The sequence below is a fragment of the Bidens hawaiensis genome, unplaced genomic scaffold (genome assembly GCF_021521415.1).
Source record: "Bidens hawaiensis isolate Kalapana, Puna unplaced genomic scaffold, B.hawaiensis_p1.1 tig00031978_1, whole genome shotgun sequence".
NCBI classification, from domain to species: domain Eukaryota; kingdom Viridiplantae; phylum Streptophyta; class Magnoliopsida; order Asterales; family Asteraceae; genus Bidens; species Bidens hawaiensis.
Genome location: NW_027495405.1, coordinates 71227 through 90844, shown reverse-complemented (window position 1 = coordinate 90844; position 19618 = coordinate 71227). Strand labels below are relative to the sequence as shown.

Sequence of the window (19618 nt, the reverse complement as noted above, 5' to 3'; positions counted from 1 at the left end):
ACCCCACCAGCAAAATCTCATTTACTAGAAATTATATAAAACCATTATTATACAATAATAAATCATGCATAAAATAGTAAATCGATTTTAATCAGAACTCTTGTGCATATTTGTTTCAACAAAATCAAATGAATGATCAAAAACATCTTCGACTTTTGATTGAGAATTCGTCTTTACTGGAAAAGTTTTAGTACAATATGATATTTCACGTCATCGACTGATATCTCAATGTGACTTATCATTTTATTCGACGTTGGGTGTTACAACTTGATTTTTATCATCGACACCATCGTTGAAAAAACATCTTTTTGGTTTTTTCTTCTTGTTTCTTGAGTTTCAACCATTGAGTTCTTGAGTTTCAATTTGAGTTTGATTTGGCTTCTATCATTGAGTATTTGAGTTTTAATTCCTTAATTGTATTTATTTTTTTAATAACAACGGTACTTTGATCAATTTACAAAAGGTTGTCACTAAAAAATGTAACGAAGCTAGTACCAGGAGTTGAATCATAAAAAAAATAAAAACCACTTATGATCATAACTTGTAAAAAGAAAAAGAAATTGTAGCCAAATTAATAAAAATATTATTTTTGATAAACCATAGAAAAGATAACAGTAATTTACTCTAAATAAAATTATAAAAATGGAACCAAATTACAATATTATTTCACTAAAGTTACCCCTATGGCCCTAAAGCTTATTTTCTTATAAGAATCGTTTAAGCTACAACATTGTTTCATTGTTGTAACTTTTCTGAATGGTTAAAGACTTAAAAGTAAATCAGAAACAATGTATTACTATTTATGGATTTTCTTTTTCGTACAAGTAAAAGGCTGAAAACAATAAGTAGTAATTTAAGCTGTATAGTTGTTTCATTCAAGTTATTCACATTTATATAAAACTTCACATCAGCAAAACAATACTAAAATTATTTCTTTTATTTTAAATAGTTGAGTAATTTTCAATGATCTTTGGCTCGGTTGGCAAAATTTAGTCAGGTTAAGTGTGAGATAAGGGAATGTACCAAGGTTCGAACCACGCATGTGACAAGAATCTTGTAGTAACCCTCTAGGGGGTCCCGGTCCGACTCCAACCATGTCAGCAATAGAAAGAACACTGCTCTATACGAATGGTAAGCCTTTTAAAATCGCTTGCAATCAGTTACGCTAATGTCATTCAAAAAAAACAAAAAACTTATTTTCTTTCATTAAAAATAAACAAAGAAAAATTGAATCTTTCATCTTCTCATGACTCACTCACTCTTAAAAGTAGCAAGTGTTACTTGAGATTGGACTTTTAAGTTGAAAAATGAAAACCAACTAGTCTCTCATTGTTATACCAATTTTTTCAAATTAAAAAATCAACACTTTGTCCAATTATTTAACCAAAATAAATTGACCCATATCTAACACCTGTATATATATAAACTGAAAACCCACACATTCTTTGTCACAAGCATAATGGGTGAGCAAGTTGAACAACAATTGAACCATGACACGACAAGAAAGAAAGGTGGTCTAGTCACCATGCCTTTCATCATAGGTATGTAATATTGTAATAAATAATAATGTAATGTTGTGTCAAATATCAATCTTGAAACTTTTTGTGATTTTACATCATGGGTTGTTTAAATCTTGAAGTTTTGAGCTTAATCTGATCTGGGTGTTTGATCTTTTTGTTAAATCTTGAATCTTTCTGCAGCAAATGAGGCGTTTGAGAAGGTGGCCAGTTATGGGTTGGTGCCAAATATGATTCTTTATTTGATTAGTGGTTACAGGATTAGTGTTGCTAAAGGCACAAACATACTGTTTCTTTGGACTGCAGCTTCCAATTTTGCCCCTGTGTTGGGTGCATTTCTTTCAGATTCATATCTGGGTCGGTTTCTCACCATTGGCTTGGGTTCTTGCTTTTCACTTCTGGTAAAAATTCGAACTTTTTTATTATAAAGTTATCTTTTTAACTATCTGTTTGTAAATCTGAGCAAAAACCATCAAGAAACACAGTCTTGAAATACTTTTTGATGTTTGAATAGTGTTTTTGATGTTGACTTGCAAAAAGAATTTAGTTTGACTAGGTTGCTGAATCAGTAAGGCAGTTTGATTTATTAATTAATTAGGTCACAAATATTCAGTGAACTTAGAAATGCTTCTGCAGGCTGCAGCTTGTGGTCCACATGCACTTCCTCTTAAGATCTTGATTTCTGCACTCTTGTTTTATAGTTCCTGCCTTTATTAATCTTTTCCAGTTCTTCCAATTGATCCACATTAGTGCATAAAAAATCTTGAAAATTTTAGGTCTTTGTGTTTCTTGAAATAAAGTACCAAGAATTTTGAACCTAGGGGAATATTAGTCTTTCTTGAAATATATTATCAAAAATCTTGAAATTAGGTGAAAATTAGTCTTTCTTGAATTAGGGGAAAATTGGTCTTTCTTTACATAAAGTATCACAATCTTGAAATTAGGAGAATTTTAGAATTTTGAGCCAAAAAGTAGAATTTGGGCCTAATATTTTGTTGAAGCTTGACTTTACATACATATTTTGCAGAGTTTTTTTAATTTTAAGTTATTCTGTGGATTTCCATTATGTATCACTAATTAAGCATTCTTGCTCATAATTATCATAATAATCATATAACTAATTATCTTGTCAATTATTGTAACAACAGGGGATGTTCTTGCTTTGGTTAACCACAATGACCCCACATCTAAAACCGCCTCAATGCAACCCGTTAACTGAAACATGCAAACAAACGACACATTCTCAGTTTGCTTTCTTAATATTCGCTTTCGTATTCATCTCGATGGGTTCGGGTGGTGTAAGACCGTGTTCTTTGGCATTCGGGGCCGAACAAATAGACGATAAGAACAATGTTAACAACGAGAGAGCGTTAGAGAGCTTTTTCGGGTGGTATTATGCAGCCGGTGCAGCCGCAGTGTTAATTGCGTTTACGGGCATTGTTTATATTCAAGATCATGCAGGATGGAAGGTGGGATTTGGGGTTCCTGTAATTCTTATGCTGTTATCAACACTTTTGTTCTTTGTTGCTTCTAAACTTTATGTGAAAATGAAAGTTAAGAAGAGCATACTTACTAGCTTTCTGCAAGTGATCGTGGTTGCGTATAAGAACCGAAAACTCCCGTCTCAGCCACTGAATGCTGATGCGTGGCAGTATCATAAGGATTCGCCTGACGCTTTTCCTACCAAGAGATTAAGGTATCGTTTTTCTTTCGGCTGTGGTCGGTTTGGTCATAAATTAATCATATTGTAGGTTCGGGTCAAAACAGGTCACGTTGAAAGTAACTGAATCTAATATTTACAGTTATGCGAGTTTTGTTAAGTTGTGATCATTAAATCTTGGGGTGCATAGGTCGGTTTGGGCTTAAACCGAGCCAAAAATTGAAAATCTGGTTTTTGGGCTTTTGAAAATCTTTTGGTTTTAATAATGGGGTCGATTCGGTTTCATTTTTACGGTTTTGCCATTTGGACTTGGAATTCTTTGGGCTGAAAAAATGGTGTAAAATATTGAATTTGAGCCTACTACTTTGGGCATTAAATTTTGTTTTTTTGTTATATTATGATCCCTAAATTCAATAAAAGTTGGTTTTTATAGTTTTAACTTTTAGCAGGTGCGGTTCAGTTATAAAAGTTGGTGTGGTTTTATGGTTCGGTTCGGCTTTTTTAGTTTTCGGTACATGTAAAACCGAAACCAAACCGGAAATATGGTTTTTGAATAAAAGCACACCAGATCTTCAGTTTTGGGTTGGTTTCAGTTATTTCGGTTTCATGTACCACCCTATTTAAATCTTTATAATCTTTATGCAGGTTCTTGAACAAAGCTTGCATCATTCAGAACCCAAAAGACTTAACCCCAGATGGAGTTGCATCAGACCCATGGAGTTTATGCACCGTAGAACAAACCGAAGAACTAAAAGCACTAATCCGGGTCCTACCATTATGGTCATCGGGTATAATGATGTCGATAAACGTTAGCCAATCATCATTTCCAGTAATCCAAGCGAGCACCATGGACCGTCACATGGGCCCGCATTTCGAAATCCCCGCCGGGTCCTTCGCGTTCTTCACAATCGCAGTTATAGCCCTTTGGGTTGTGTTATACGACCGTGTCATAATCCCGTTGGCATCCAAGATTGTTGGAAAACCGGTTCATCTTGGTGTTAAGTTAAGAATGGGAATCGGGTTAGTTTTTTCCACGTTGGCAGTTGTGGTATCCGCGATAGTTGAACGGGCTAGAAGAGAACAAGCAGTGAAACAAGGGTTGTTAAACAACCCGCAAGCGGTTATTGCCATGTCAGCAATGTGGTTGGTCCCACAATACTGCTTACATGGACTAGCCGAGGCGTTTAGTGCGATTGGTCAAAATGAGTTTTATTATTCTGAGTTCCCGAAAAGCATGTCAAGCATTGCAGCTTCACTTTTCTTGTTGGGAATGGCGGTTGCTAACTTGTTAGCGAGTCTTATATTAAGCACGATTGAGCGGGTTACAAAAAACGACGGGAAACAAGGTTGGATCGCGAATAATATTAACCAAGGGCGATACGATAGTTATTATTGGGTTCTTGCCATTTTGAGCTTTGTGAATTTGTTCTACTTTGCGGTGTGCAGTTGGGCTTACGGGCCGTGTGTTGATGAAATGGAAAAAAAGGGGCCCGAAAGTAGTAACGGTGATGGCCCGATAGGCCCAATACAAAGAGCGAGATCTGTAACGGATGAAAAGCGGAGTCTTTTTAAAAGCTCGCCTTCGTAATTGAGTTCTTGAAAGGTTTATATTATTATGTAGGAGGATATGTTGTTTAGTTTCATTTGGTTGATGTGTGGTGTTGATAGGTTTTTGCTTTTAGATTTATGTTACATTACATTACATTGTCTTAATAGGTTCGGAAGTTGAATGTATACTTGTAAACATATATTATTATTATTTTAGTGTGTTTTTTTGTGCAATGTTACTTGGATGGTTGAAGTTGCAAAAAATGGCATTTTGGATTGTATTATTATGTTGTTAATAACAAAAAAAATTCACAGGTGTGAATCGGTAAATCAAGAACAAACAACTTGGATAACCAAATTGTAATCAAGTTTTTGAGTAAGTTTTCTTGATCAATAGAATTTGGGAGTTATCCAAGTTGGGTTTATATGACCTAACCAATCCTAGCTAGGCTCAAATTCCCTATTAGATACAAACACAAACTCATCTATATCTAAACGTTAAATTTGAGATAACCCTAGATTCTAATACACATTAATTAGTAATCCCTAAAAATCTAAAATACCCTTAATTCACCAAACTTGTAAATCAAGGAAATAACCCAACCCGGTTACCGAACTTGCAGCGGGTCGGGAATTAGTTAACGGGCCAACAATCACCCCCCCCCCCTAATTCCTGACTCGAATTAGTGAGGTCTTCTACTCCAAGAAGCTTTCGCATCTCTACGAACTTAATCTTCCCGAGTGCTTTAGTTAAGATATCGGCTCGTTGTTCTTTCCCGTTTATGTGTTGAACAGCAATCTCTTCTCGGTCAATGCATTCTCGAATAAAATGATATCGGGATTTTATATGTTTGGTTCAGCCATGAAACACGGGATTTTTCATGAGGGCTATAGCTGAAGTGTTATCGACCCTTAACACCACCTTGTGTAATTCCTTCCCGGTTACCTCGCTAACCAAATCTCTAAGCCACACGGCTTGACATGTGGCTGCACTTGCCGCCATATATTCTGCCTCACATGATGATAATGCCACAGTACCTTGTTTTTGTGAGCACCATGTGATCGGTGAAAGCCCGAGATAAAATACATGACCCGTTGTACTCCGCCCGTCATCCTCATCGATGTAATGACTACTATCCGAATACCCGTTCAACACCCTCCTATCCCGACAATATTTTATTCCATAACCTGTTGTTGCTTTCACGTACCTTAGAATCTGTTTGATTGCATTAGCATGGGACACCTTAGGAGCTTGCATGTACCGGCTAGCTACCCCGACAGAATACGCCAGATCGGGTCGGGTTTGGAGTAGGTACCGGAGACAACCGACCAGCTTTCGGTACTCCGTTGGATCTACATCATCCTCGTCTTCGGCTTTCGATAACTTCAGGTTCGGGTCCATTAGAACATAGGCCTTATTACAGTTTTCCATCTCGGCCTCTTTTAGGATTTTCCATGCATAAGCTTCTTGTTTAACCCAAATTCCGTCTTCATCTTAAGAAACTTCGATCCCAAGAAAATAGTTTAGCGAACCGAGATCAATCATCTCAAATTGGTTCTTCATCTCTTCTTTAAACCTTTTAATTTGAGCCACGTTCAATCCTGTTACGATTAGATCGTCGACATACACACCGCTAATTATGATCTCGTTATCGGTATGTCTCGTGTAGACAGCTTGTTCTTCAATGCATCTTTCATACCCGAGTTTCTTAAGCGTTCCGTCAAGCTTGAGATTCCAAGCCCGAGGGGCTTGTCGGAGTCCGTACAAGGCTTTCGCGAGACGGTAAACTTTGTCTTCTTTTCCTTTCTTTACGTAACCCTCCGGTTGAGACACGAATACGACTTCATTCAAGTTCCCGTGTAAAAACGCGGATTTAACGTCGAGATGGTGGACTTGCCATTTTTCTTGCGCGGCTAAGGCGAGTTGGACTCGTACGGTTTCGAGTCGAGCCACCGGAGCGAATACTTCGTCATAGTCGACATCGTATTGCACTGAATGTAGCCTTTAGCCACAAGCCTCGCTTTATATTTAATAATTTTCCCAGCCGCGTCTCGTTTTAATTTGTAAACCCACTTGAGCCTGATCGGTTTATGGCCCTTAGGTAGGTCCGTTAAAGTCCACGTACCGTTTTTTTCAATAGACTCCAACTCCACATCCGTTGCCTTTACCCAGTATTTGCTATCTTTTGCTTCCAAGTAATTCTTCGGTTTGTCCTCGGAGAGCAACATTAAAGCTTCTTCAAACTCTTCTTGTTCTCGGTTAACCCCATCATTTATTACGAAGTCCTTGAATCTTCGTGGTATCATATGGGTTCGGGCGGATCACCAGAGAGGTGTGATTAGTTCATTATCAGCAACTTGATCTGACTCGTTTGCAACTTGGTCTGACTCGTTTGTTGTTATTTGATTTTGCAGAGTTTGGCCCGTTTGATCATGGCTATATGCAGAATTAACAACCTGTTCTGCTGTTCTGGGCTCATTCTGGGTCTACTGCCCATTTTGGGCCTGTGTAGCTCGCTCGGTTTCGACCTGTTGATCAGCCCCTACTTCAATAATAAACTCTTTTGGGTCGGGTTCAGACCTGTAAATTGACCATTTCTAGCTCCTTTTCTCATCAAAAGTTACACTTCTGGAGACATGAATTTTCTTTTTAACCGGGTCGAACATTCGGTAAGCTTCTGATCCAGGTTCTGACTCAAAATAGACCATGGGTCGGCTCCTATTATCCAATTTTTTCAGGTTAACTTTAGGTTCGATTGCAAAACCCACACACCCGAAAACTTTTAGATGATCGATATTCGGCTTTCTCCCGAGCAACGCTTCATAAGGTGTTTTCGAATCGACGGCTTTTGTAGGAACCCGGTTCAGGATGTAAACACTGTGTATTGCCGCCTCTCCCCAATATTCTTGAGGAACCTTCATCGATTTTAATAAACACCGGACAGTCCCGATTACGGTTTGGTTTCGCCTTTCAACAACTCCATTTTGTTGAGGCGAATACGGGGCTGTCAATTGTCTTCGTAGGGCTTGTTTTTCACACCAATCATTGAACTCGATCGATGTAAATTCACCCCCACGATCAGTTCGTAGCGTTCCTACCTTGAGACCCGTGTCAATTTCGACCGCGTTCTTGAAACGTTTAAAGAACCCGAATGCTTGGTCCTTTGATTTAATAAATAACACCACGTGTATCGTGAATAATCGTCCACAAGCAAGAAGATATAGCAATTTCCAGCCGGGGTGCTCGGTGTTATCGGCCGGCACAAATCACCGTGAAGCATTTCGAGCGGTTTTATAGCCCGAAAGGAAGCTTGATTCGGGTATGGTTGTTGAGCCTGTTTTCCTACTAAACAACAGTCGCATATGTTAGTAGTATGAGAAATTTTAGGTATACCACGTACCATTCCTTTGGTGCTAAGAGACTTCATGGACTCGAAGTTAAGATGACCGAGACGGGCGTTCCACAACCATGCCGGGTCATCAAGCTTTGAAAGTAGGCAAACCGGTGTTCCAACTGTCAATTGGATTTTGTAAAGCCGGTTCTTCGTCCTTTGAACTTTCATAATTAATTTTCCTCCACTGTCATGTAGGAGAAGGTAGTCGGACCTCATATGGATATCACATCCGTACTCCGTGGCTTGTCCGAGGCTAATAATATTACTCTGTAGACTCGGTATGTAGTAGACGTCGGCTAGGAGTCGGTGTTCACCGGTTTTGCTTATGAACACAATTGACCCCTTTCCTCTTATTTCCACACACGAGTCGTCACCAAATCTTACTCGTCCTGAAACCCGCTCGTTTAACTCCGAAAAATACGACCGGTTTCCGGTCATGTGGTTTGACGCTCCGTTGTCAAGATACCACGTGTCAGCTGTTTCAGATTCAAATTGACTTGGAATCACTTTCTTTTCATCCAAGAATACACCGTTTTCGACTCGTGCCATGTATAGGTTCGGATCCAGTTCCTCGGTTTTCGCGAGATTAGCCTCCCGCTTGGCCCTCCTTCGTTCCGGACACGCGGATGCGAAGTGTCCGTATTCGTCACACCAAAAGCATTTGACTTGTGATCTGTCCTTCTTTGGTTTCGAGCTCGAACCCTCATCGGTTCGGTTTTGAGATGGGTTAGTTGAACCCTGACCATGACCTGATTCTTTCCCTCGTCCTCGACCCCTTAACCCGCCTCTACCGCGTCCCCTATTTGACTCGTAGGATCGGTTCTTGGCCCCGGTGTCATAATTATTGAACATTAATTTACTTTGATTCTCAGTTAGATCGTCTTCGTCTTTAATCCGTTCTTCGAACACCTTTAAACGACCTACAATATCATCAAAAGTAATTGTTTTTAAGTCAACAGTTTGCTCAATGGATGCTACCATGTGGATGAAGCGGCGTCTTGGTAGTCCATTGAGGAATTTCTTCACGAGTTTGGACTCTTCGATAACTTGACCGAGTGAGGCGGATTTTGCTGCAATACCAGATATTCTTGTTGCGAACTCATCGATCGAGCTTGAGTCTTTCATCTTTAACCCATCGAGCTCTGAGCTGAGTGTTTGAAGTCGCGCCTCCCTTACTCGTTCTGCCCCTTGATGTCGGATTTTAATGGCTTCCCACATCTTTTTGGCAGTAGTCAAGTTCCCGATTTGCATTACCAATTCTTCGGGGATCGATTGGAACAATAGTGCAATTGCCAGATTATTTTTCTTGGCACCGTCACCTGTCCCGGGTTCGATCATATTCCAAACATCGTGTACGTCGAAAATTGCCCTCATGTTCATGCCCCATATTGTGTAATTCGTTTGATTCAACATAGGGTAGTGAAGCGTGGCTGTGTTGGTCTCCTTAACCGTAACCCTAGCTTGGTTATTCGGTTCCCCCATCGATCCTCTTCTCCGTTGCCTTCTATACTTAAGAAGAGTAGATGGTTCAAGGTCCAGACCTTGGATCTTTTATCAAAACAGTTACAGTCTGATTGTTTTGAATTCTGCCGTGACCACCCTTTCTCAATTGCCAATTGATGATCAATTAGCGACTTCTAATCAATCCTCCTTGCAATTGAAGACCACGACTTGTGTTATCCCTTTCGTTTCTTGATGTCAACTCTGATACCAATTCACAGGTGTGAATCGGTAAATCAAGAACAAACAACTTGGATAACTCCCAAATTCTATTGATCAAGAAAACTTACTCAAAAACTTGATTACATGGGTTTATATAACCTAACCAATCCTAGCTAGGCTCAAATTCCCTATTAGATACAAACACAAACTCATCTAAACATTAAATTTGAGATAAACCTGGGTTCTAATACACATTAATTAGTAATCCCTAAAATACCCTTAATTCACCAAACTTGTAAATCAAGGAAATAACCCAACCCGGTTACCGAACTTACAGTGGGTCGGGAATTAGTTAACGGGCCAACACAAATTACATCCAAAGAAACCAATATACTCTTTTTTTTAAATTAAGTAATGCAATTTTCTTTTACAATAACCCTACACAAAATAATTAAATTTAAAAAAATATATATGTACATGATGCTAAGAGAAAGTGAGTCTCGCTTAGAAACAAAAATAAATATATGTCCAAAAATTGTGGGGTTAAGAAAGGGTGTTTATGTAAAAGAGAAAGTGTGATGGCTAATATTGTCCCCTTAAATTGGGGAGTTAACAGCTGTTTGAAAAACTTTATATATGGAATTTTGTTTTTTTTACTAGTGAAGAGATTTATATACATCTGAGTCTGAATTTGAACACTGTAAGACAAGATAGGAGATAGAAATATGGTTGTATATAATTTACGTTATCTTAATCCATATGTGGTACTGTTTTTTATTTGTTTATTTATTTTTAAATAAGGATATCTTCCCATGCTTAAGCTTTAAAAAATCTATACCTTTTATATTGAGATTTTATTCATAATAAACTTACTCGATATTAAAAAACAAATCTATAACACTCTTTAAACATCAAATAACCAAAAGTTAAATCATATGTCTATTCGAAAAAGAAGAGTGCCAACATCTAAATTCATATATCAAATCGGTTGCTAATTCAATTTGGAAATTAGAAAACTAAATAAATTATGTTCATTTGAATTGTAAGTTTTTTGAATACTAAACACCCATAATTGAATTATGCTAAAACAATCTCAAACATATTTGCGATTGAACTAGTGTATTGATAGAATGATCGGTTAATTGTCATGTCCAGTTTTCACGACGCACTATTTAATTGATTACACATCTCTCTATATTCACCTATTGAAATATAGTTTTTAACAGTAAAATATTGGAAACCTTACCATAGAAATAAAATTATTAATATCTTAATACAAAATAATGCCTTTGTAACTTAATGCCACATTTCCATTTGATTTGAAATATTGTTTATAACCAAACATCAAATGCATGCATTATTAATAATTGCAAGTCATTCCCTAATATGGGCTGGACATACTTCAAAGTTGAACCCACTTCTTTTGTCCCAAATAAAAACTAAACAGAACATCCATTCCTAAATTTAGCATGTGTGTCTATATGCTCTATTCTTATATTCCTAAAGTGTGTCGTATCGGCTATGCCAAACACCGCTATACCACATATCATGGAAGTTGAAAGGTACCTAACAGAGGCGAAAACAACAGGAAGTTTGTGACAGGTGGTGACCCTTCACTATTATCAAAGTTCTAAAAACAAATTCTGGTTCAATAACAAGATAATAATATTTATTTATAAAGTTATAACCAAAGTAAATAATTTGAATTTTAAGACAAATAGAGACACTGGCTTATTGTTCTTGAGCAGCCAGTTTCGTCTTCAGCTCCTTTTTGTTCACCTAAAATTTATAAACAAAATGACTAATTAGCTTTTTGGGTGCTTATAATTCATAAATTCATTTAAAACATATTATATTTTACCTTTCCCATGGCATTTCGAGGCAACGAGTCCCACAAGAATAGTCGAGTTGGTAGCTGGAGAAAGTAATATGAGATCAATAGGTTTTATACATGCTCATAAGTCATAAAACAATATAGTAAAATGAAAAATATACGAATAGTTAGTTTACCTTGTATGGTGCAAGTTTCTCTTTAGCCCATGAACGTAGTTCAGCTAACGTTATAGAGGGCTTCAAATCTTTCTCACGACTCGCTTTTATTTCCGTATTTGGTACAATTATTGCAGTTACAGCTTCGCCATAAGTTTTATCTGGTAACCCTAACACGCAACATTCTGAAATCACAGGATGCTGCGTACAGTTAACAATTAATTAAAATGATTTAAAATGCATTTCCTATGTTAATATTATTTAATGGATAAAAATTGGAGACGGAAACTTACTTCTAGAAGAATTGCCTCGATTTCTAATGCCGATAACTTGTATCCACCTACCTTCATTATATCAGCATTGGTACCTGAATTAAGGACATAAAATGATAAAAGTGCCACATGAGTATTCATAATGATATGAATAATAATTAGTAAGTATATGAATCTTACGTCCCAAAATTACATAATATCCATCTTCATCTACTTTAACAGCGTCACCAGTTTTGAAAAACCCACCATCTATAAACGATTCCTTGGTTACCTGATTGATAGGTAAGTGAATTCAGCATAAATAATATTAAATTTTTTACTTATTCATACAAAGAAATGAAAGTACCTCGGGGCGTTTCCAGTATTCCTTAAACGACGAAGGGCTTTTGATACAAAGTTCACCAACACCCTCATTACCATCGTTGTCGGCAAGAATCTTGACCTATAATTTAAAAAAAACAACAATAATAATAACAATAACTGTATATTTTATTAATTTTCAAAAAATCGCTAATTTAAAATATTTGCTAACCTGCACGCCTGGAAAGGGTTTGCCTACAGTGCCTCCTTTTCGTATTCCTCTTAATGGATTTGAAAGGGCCATGACAAACTGAAATGGTAAATAGTTATAATCACTAGAAAGATGACTACTAATTAACAACGACCTTTATAGTTCCTAAAGATTAGAATAATAAGAAAAAATTTCAGTTAACCTCTGTCATGCCGTATCTTTCCAATAGTTTATGTCCTGTAATGGCTTCCCATTGTTGCATGACGGGCAGGGGTAGGGCTGAGGAGCCACACATCTATTCAAATTGAGAAAATATAAATTTTGGAAATAAAATAAGAGGTCAAAACATTATGGGTATGTTTGGCAAACTAGCTGGTAGCTAGTAGCTAGAAGCTGGTAGCTGTTAGCTGTAGCTTTTTAGATATATTTAGGTGTTTGGCAGAGTAGCTGGAGCTTTTTAGATATATTTAGGTATTTGGCAGAGTAGCTGGAGCTTTTAATAAAACTAATTGGGTGCCAGCGCGGTGCGGCGGAGTGCGCGCGCAACCTGAGATCAACCGCATAATCAGTGTCGGTACGTGATTCACTTGATATTAGTGCACGCATAACCCGAATGCAGATGTGTACTTCGTGCAAAGGCAGCAAGCGTGTAATCGTGACGAAAATCAAGAAACAAAGCTAAAATATACAGTAATTTCAAATAGATAGTTTTTTAAACCAACCTCTTTTGATTTGAAACCCTTTCCGACCCGACACCGTTTTAATCTGAAACATGTTCTGACCTGGTCTCTTTCGACCCAAAACCGTACCGACACGAACCGAACTAAATTAACCCTTTTTTATCGACTCGTTCTGACCCTAATTTGGTCTTACACATGACCCGAGCTCGTCTGACTCAACTTGTTGCCAATCATAACCGGAAAAGAAGTATATCAATATCATACTCAAATTAAAGAGAATAAAATGCTCTTTTTTATGATGTAATGTGTTTAAAAAAATATTAACGTGTGAAAAAGTTATGGACTTTTAAAGAGTCATGGGGGTAGTTAGTTTTGAATAAGGGTAAAATATGTAACTATTATATAAATTAACAAAAGTTGATGAAAGTTCAAGTACCAAAATTGTAAATTCAAATGTAAAAGCTTGTAGTTTTTTCTCAAACGCTAGTAGTAGCGTTTAAAAAAAAAAGCTTTTTCTCGTAATATAAAAGCTTCAAGCCCATTGAACCAAACAAGGCTTGTTGTTAGGTAGGAGTTTTTTCTTAAAAGCTTGAAGCCCCTAAAAGCTCCAAAAAGCTCCTTGCCAAACATACCCTATATTCTTATGCACGCTTGTAGGTCAATGAATCACACACACACGCACACACACACATAGTCAGGATCATATACAAAGATATGTTAACCTAAAAAAGTAGGAAACGATATGGGTCCTTGACTCCTTGGTCAAATCTAGTCAATGGCTAAGATTAATTCAGTGGCAATCTGTAAATAATTGGAGGTTTGTAAAGGCTGGAAAGGGTAAAGAGAGATTTTGCCCCTTATTTTGACTTTTTTCATTAAATACTAGTTCCACCAATTTTTTTAAACTCAATTAACTTTTATATACTTCATGTTTTGAAAAAAAATGAACTTCCTTTAAGTGTAACACACTGCGCGAATAACTGTGTTGTTATACCATTTTACAGTGTTATACTGTGCAAGTTTGGATCGAATTTTTATTATGAAAGAATATGGTCCTGTTATCCCATTTTACACGGTGTTGTTTGTAACTGGACGCAAATGCCCTTGCCCATAAAATCCTCACGCACCCACATGCCTGCTCTTCATCGCTTCCAACGTTTTTAGGTTAACAAGTTTTTGTACAGAAACCAGACTCTCTCTCTCTCTCTCTCTCTATATATATATATATAGACGCAACTATATCCACAAAATAAGTAATTACCATTAGACGCAGCTTACTTCCTGCATAAGCAGATGCTGCTTGCAAGTCTGGATCCATAGCCTCATAGCCTTGTATCAGCCTGGTATACATTGTTGGAACCTAAAAATCAAAATGATTTCAGATAAGTAAACAGAATAGAAAGGTATATGAAATTTGTAAAAGAATGACATACCCCTGTAAATACAGTTGTTGCATCTTTAAGCTTAGCTCCGTCTTTGGGATATGATTCACGCCATCTTTTCCAGATACCGCTCACGCTAAACTTTGGCATGAATTCAACCTTAAAAACATACATATAGAAACTCAAAACTTTGGCCAATAAACTTAATTCAACAGATAATAACATAATATCTGTAATAACTAACCATGGAGCCAGCATAAAGAGGAGCAAACAATGCATTGAAGAGTCCATGCACATGTATTGATAAAATTAAGGATCAATCAAAAAAATCTGATAAATATTAATCAACAAGTATAACATATTAACATAATTTAATTAGAAATTTAGGATATGGTGTAATGGCAGGCAATGCAGAAAACAATCGCTTGGTGTGTACTCCCAAGCTGTTGATAATGTTTTAACCTGAAATTAAGCAGAAAAGAAATAATTACAATTCTACCTACAAGTTTTTTTCAAAAATAATAATTTGCGTTTTTTTATTAAAATTTCACAATAATGTGCACACAAAATTACCTGTGCTAAAATGCTGTTATGTGTATGAACAACCCCTTTAGGTTTCCCAGTTGTACCACTAGTATACAAAATCAATGCTGGATCATCACCTGCACCAAAAACAACAAACACAGAAAATAATAAAATAAACTGATATCATAATATTACATAACTAGAAATAGAGAATAATGCATGAAAACTGCAAATTTTCCACATTTTAGCAAGCAACTTCAAAAAATGACCTATTTTTATCTTTATGTATAAAAATAAATAAATGGTCAAATCACATGGCATGCACATATACACTAAAGTGACAAATTAGATTTAACTCGGTAGCTAAAATCACGTAATGTGAGTTAATCTCTACTTTGCGATTAATTTGAAGTTAACTGCTAAAATAGTGAGAAAGAATTAACTGATTAATTTCATTTCTGTTTCTTGCAGTTTTACCCCATGAAATTACACATTGATAAAACGAATAAATACCTTTTACTTTATCTGAGAATTGAATTTCTTTCTGAATTACACCATCATTTACATCATTACTAGGAACGTCAGGTATTAGAGAAAACCGAGCCGCAGTTTGAGCTGCAATTTTTTGCATAAGCTCACTATGATCCTCAGTACTCAAAATCATCGACACGTCCTATAAAAGCACGCTTCTCAAAAAATCATTCGATCATCAAAAAAAATGTCGGAGATACAAAATAAGACAAGAAAGTAGAAGTTGTTTTCTGAGCAAACCGAATCAGTCATGACATGTAATAGCTCAGCTTCCGGGTAGCTTAGTGCTAGTGGCACTGCTACACCGCCACTCAACCATACCGCTAGTACTCCCGCCACAAACTCAGCAGACGGTTTAGCCACCACACCAATTCTAGCTCCATTCAGACTCTTATTCTCTGTGGTTCCGTCAACCTGCAAAAATGATAAGTGATGGTAGTTTAGACAAGTTATAACTTATAGATATTCTTCAACACTCAAATCCAATAAATATTTTGAACTCACGATTTGTTGGTCATCGTTGGATAACAAATGAGATATTTTCCAAGCAGAAGAAACTAGATGATTGTAGCCATAACTTTTGTTATCAGCTTTAAGAGCAAGATTTTGATGAGACGTAGACCCGTTACTCGCAACCGCTTTAACAACCTCCATGAATGTTCTACAACCTGAAGCTATGAATTTATAAAACTCCATCAATTTGAACTCAAATGATCACTTATATAGCAATCAATTAGCAAGAAAGAATGATACAATTCGATAATCCCTAATGACTTTCAAATCATTCATGGAAAACACTTCAAAAACCTAGGTCTACTAAGTCGAGCACTTGGCGGTCGAATTAGAAATGCAACACTAAATCAACAATTTCGCATCTCAACCCCCAAATCCTTAACAATTACACTTGAAAGATCATGACCCAACATTCAGATGGTGGCAATCCTAAATCCATGTCAATTTTGAATTCTAATGTTCCAAATTAGACTTCAATTTTGTATGTATAAAACTTGATCAACGCGAACACAAAGGATCATTCATATAGCAAGCACGAAAGAATGAAACAATTCGATGATCCCTAATTAGTTTCGACTCAAGCAAGGCAAATACTTAAAAAAAAAAAAAAACTTTCAAAGACACAAGCTTGAGTCAGGCATTTAGTCGAACACTTGGCAGTCGAATTACAAATTGAACAGTAAACAAACAATAATTCTAAATGTTTAAGAATTACAGATGCAAGATGATGAAATAAAGGGCAACTTACTAGAGAATTGACGAAAGTGGGGAGCTGTAGCAGTAAATAGAGGGTAGTTGTGGGTGAAGATGGTGGTTATAAATGAGGAGCATCTGTTCATCGCTATTAGCGGTGAATTTATGGCACCCCCACCTGGACAAATATCAATAATAAAATATTAAGCCTTGACGAAAGATGGTTTCCCACGTTTGTTTCATCTAATCAGCCAGGGACGTAGTAGCAGTAGTAGTAGTTGTTACGACCAAAAACCAATTGGAACCCAGTGCACTTTGAATTTGAAGATTTACACCACGTGGCTTAACCAAAACAATTAAATTAATATGTCTTTAAAAAAAAATAAACTATTAATATAAGAAAACAACTGAAATTCACTCAATTTACAGGTTGATTCATCTATAAAATTAGTCATCCAGTAATCGACTAGTTCAAATGGACTCGACCGACCATGTCATGTAATCGCCTCCCTATCTGACTGGTTGGTGTTGATACTTCTTGGTTTCTTTACGTATGAAGCTGTGGAGGTACTTAGTCGTTGTCCAACAGATCATAAATTGTATTGTTATGATCTCTAGATCTATGAATTCATTTTTAAACAACGAGTTTTACTATCAAAAAAAGATCAGCGGCGTATCTTCTTGCCGTTTGCCTTCTATTTCAATGTGGGGGTAGGGGTGGTTTAAAAACCATAACTTGCAACCACCAATCACGGTGTGCCACCTCACCCCACCACTTTCCATCACTAGTGATGGAATTTTGGTGGGGGTGGTGGTGTGATTGGAATTTTTTTTTATTTTTTTTACAATAAATACTAAAACAAGGTTAAATTAAATAAAAAATAAAACAAGATTAATAAATATTACAAAGATAAATAAATTAAAAAAAACCGACAAAAAAAACCTACGGCGCTTCCCAACCCCACTTCTCACATAGCTCGCGTTTGCGTTGAAGTAGGATCGATCTAAAGGGTTCGTTAAGATGTTCGTGCGGTTGTACGATGAATGTTAAATCGGCGTTTTTTTGGTTTTCATTCAAATGGTTGATATACGCCTCGTCACGTTTTAATTTTGAAGCAAGAACTAGTTGCTTTCGCTCCTTCGTCTCGACCATTTCCGCCAACTTAGCCGACTTGTATTCGTTGAAGTCCTCGGCCACCGTTTCCTTTCCTAATCTTGACGATTCCCCACTTTTCTTGCAATGCGGCCGTGTGGGTGTGCCTTCGTCGGGATCGTCTCCGGGTTGATCGTTCAAGTTCATGTTCGGCGTGTTGCTTGACAAGCCGTCGTTAGACGTTGTGTAGTTCCCGGAATCGGAAGTTTTTGATCTTTTTGAAGAAAATCCATTTTTCCTTGGAGTCGTCGGTCCGTCCATGTCGACCATGGGAACCGGTTCCCACTTCGGGTGGTGTCTCGCAATGTGACATTTGTCAATTTCGGGTTATTTTATACTTTTATTCTTAATATAAACCCGACCCGTTTTGTATCCCGAACCTTTCGATATTATCAAAATGATGAATTGTATGTTAAATATTTGTTTTATAGTTGTTGGGTAAAAAAAACACCCTTTTCGGTTCTTAAAATTCCCCGAAAATGCTCAAAACGAACTCCAGGGACTAAAACTACCAAAATGGAGACTTGAATGACCCATTTGTAGTTTGTGCTTCTTGGGTCTATAACCAACCCATTTTCATGAAACACCCTTTATGAAAGACCCATTCAACTTACTCTATATATACACACCCATCTTCTTCATTTGTGCTTGCTCATTTCTTCATTTCTCTCTCAAATTCTTGAATTCTAAGGTTGTTCTTTATAAGCTAATCTTTCATTTTAACTAGCTTCTCAACACTTAAAGCTTGATGTTACAACATATATATAATATACACTCCTTGTTTACCTTCGGTCTTTCATTTCTCCGGTCTCTGCCGGTTGAAATGTCGGGCTAGTAAGGCAAGGTTACATGGAGGACTTTGTAGTCCTTGTTTATATATTTAACAAATCTAACCATATAACTTGTTATACTTGCTTAACTTCTACATATTTTAGTTTATTGTTCATATTTGTCAAGTTCCATGGTATTGGGTATGTGGTGACTAGCCTCGGTTTCATCCCGAGTTGAGAACCGAACCAAAAATCGAACTTTTGTTTAAAAGCATTATTGTTAACTTTTTGAATGTAAAACTTGAGTATTATTATTTATAAGTTATTTTACAAGTTCCATGGTAATTGGGTATGTGGTAACTATCCTCGGTCTTATTCCGAGTTGAGAACCGAACCAAAAACCGAACTTTTGTTTAAAAGCATTATTGTTAACTTTTTGAATGTAAAACTTGAGTATTATTATTTATAAGTTATTTTACAAGTTCCATGGTAATTGGGTATGTGGTAACCATCCTCGGTCTTATTCCGAGTCAAGGACCGAACCAAAAACCAAACTAAACCGAGTTCACTCGCTTAAGATACACAAGTGTGTTTTTAGCCACCAAAACTCATATTTTTCTTCAAGATTATATTTTAAATCAATTTCAGTTAATTTCTAAACATACTTGGCATGTCGGTAACCAACTTGATCTTATAACAAGTTCGAACCAATAAGGTCGTATACTCGCTTAACGAACGTTAGGGTTCTTCACAATAGAACTACATACTTGGTTAAGTCTATTTTGATTTTATTGAGTTATCTCATAACATTTATTAT

At 36.7% G+C, this 19618-nt stretch overlaps 2 protein-coding genes and 1 pseudogene across 3 annotated transcripts; 1 reads left to right on the top strand and 2 right to left on the bottom strand.

Moving 5' to 3' along the window:
* Nucleotides 1-1448: 1448 nt before the first annotated feature.
* On the top strand, nt 1449-4793 carry LOC143582787 (protein NRT1/ PTR FAMILY 1.2-like). Of its 2 annotated transcripts, XM_077065277.1 has the most exons (5): nt 1449-1541; nt 1701-1734; nt 1824-1918; nt 2666-3213; nt 3823-4793. In XM_077065277.1, exons 2-5 carry the CDS (start codon nt 1704-1706, stop codon nt 4763-4765), a joined length of 1617 nt encoding a protein of 538 aa, XP_076921392.1. In that variant the 5' UTR covers nt 1449-1541; nt 1701-1703; the 3' UTR covers nt 4766-4793. The 2 variants fall into 2 exon arrangements, with proteins under 2 accessions (XP_076921392.1, XP_076921391.1); XM_077065276.1 differs by having other exon boundaries at nt 1455-1541; nt 1701-1918.
* Nucleotides 4794-5581: 788 nt separating this feature from the next.
* LOC143582799 (secreted RxLR effector protein 161 pseudogene) lies at nt 5582-6157 on the bottom strand (annotated as a pseudogene).
* Nucleotides 6158-11196: 5039 nt separating this feature from the next.
* Nucleotides 11197-17024, bottom strand: LOC143582786 (putative CoA ligase CCL8). The gene is made up of 17 exons (XM_077065275.1): nt 16934-17024; nt 16177-16346; nt 15913-16086; nt 15655-15814; nt 15190-15278; nt 15010-15078; nt 14861-14914; nt 14668-14775; nt 14496-14594; nt 12757-12849; nt 12576-12653; nt 12390-12485; nt 12224-12314; nt 12065-12138; nt 11793-11972; nt 11644-11697; nt 11197-11561 (listed from the first exon to the last, which is right to left on the bottom strand). The coding sequence occupies exons 1-17, from the start codon at nt 17022-17024 to the stop codon at nt 11514-11516; spliced, it is 1728 nt and encodes a 575-aa protein (XP_076921390.1). The 3' UTR covers nt 11197-11513.
* Nucleotides 17025-19618: the final 2594 nt, after the last annotated feature.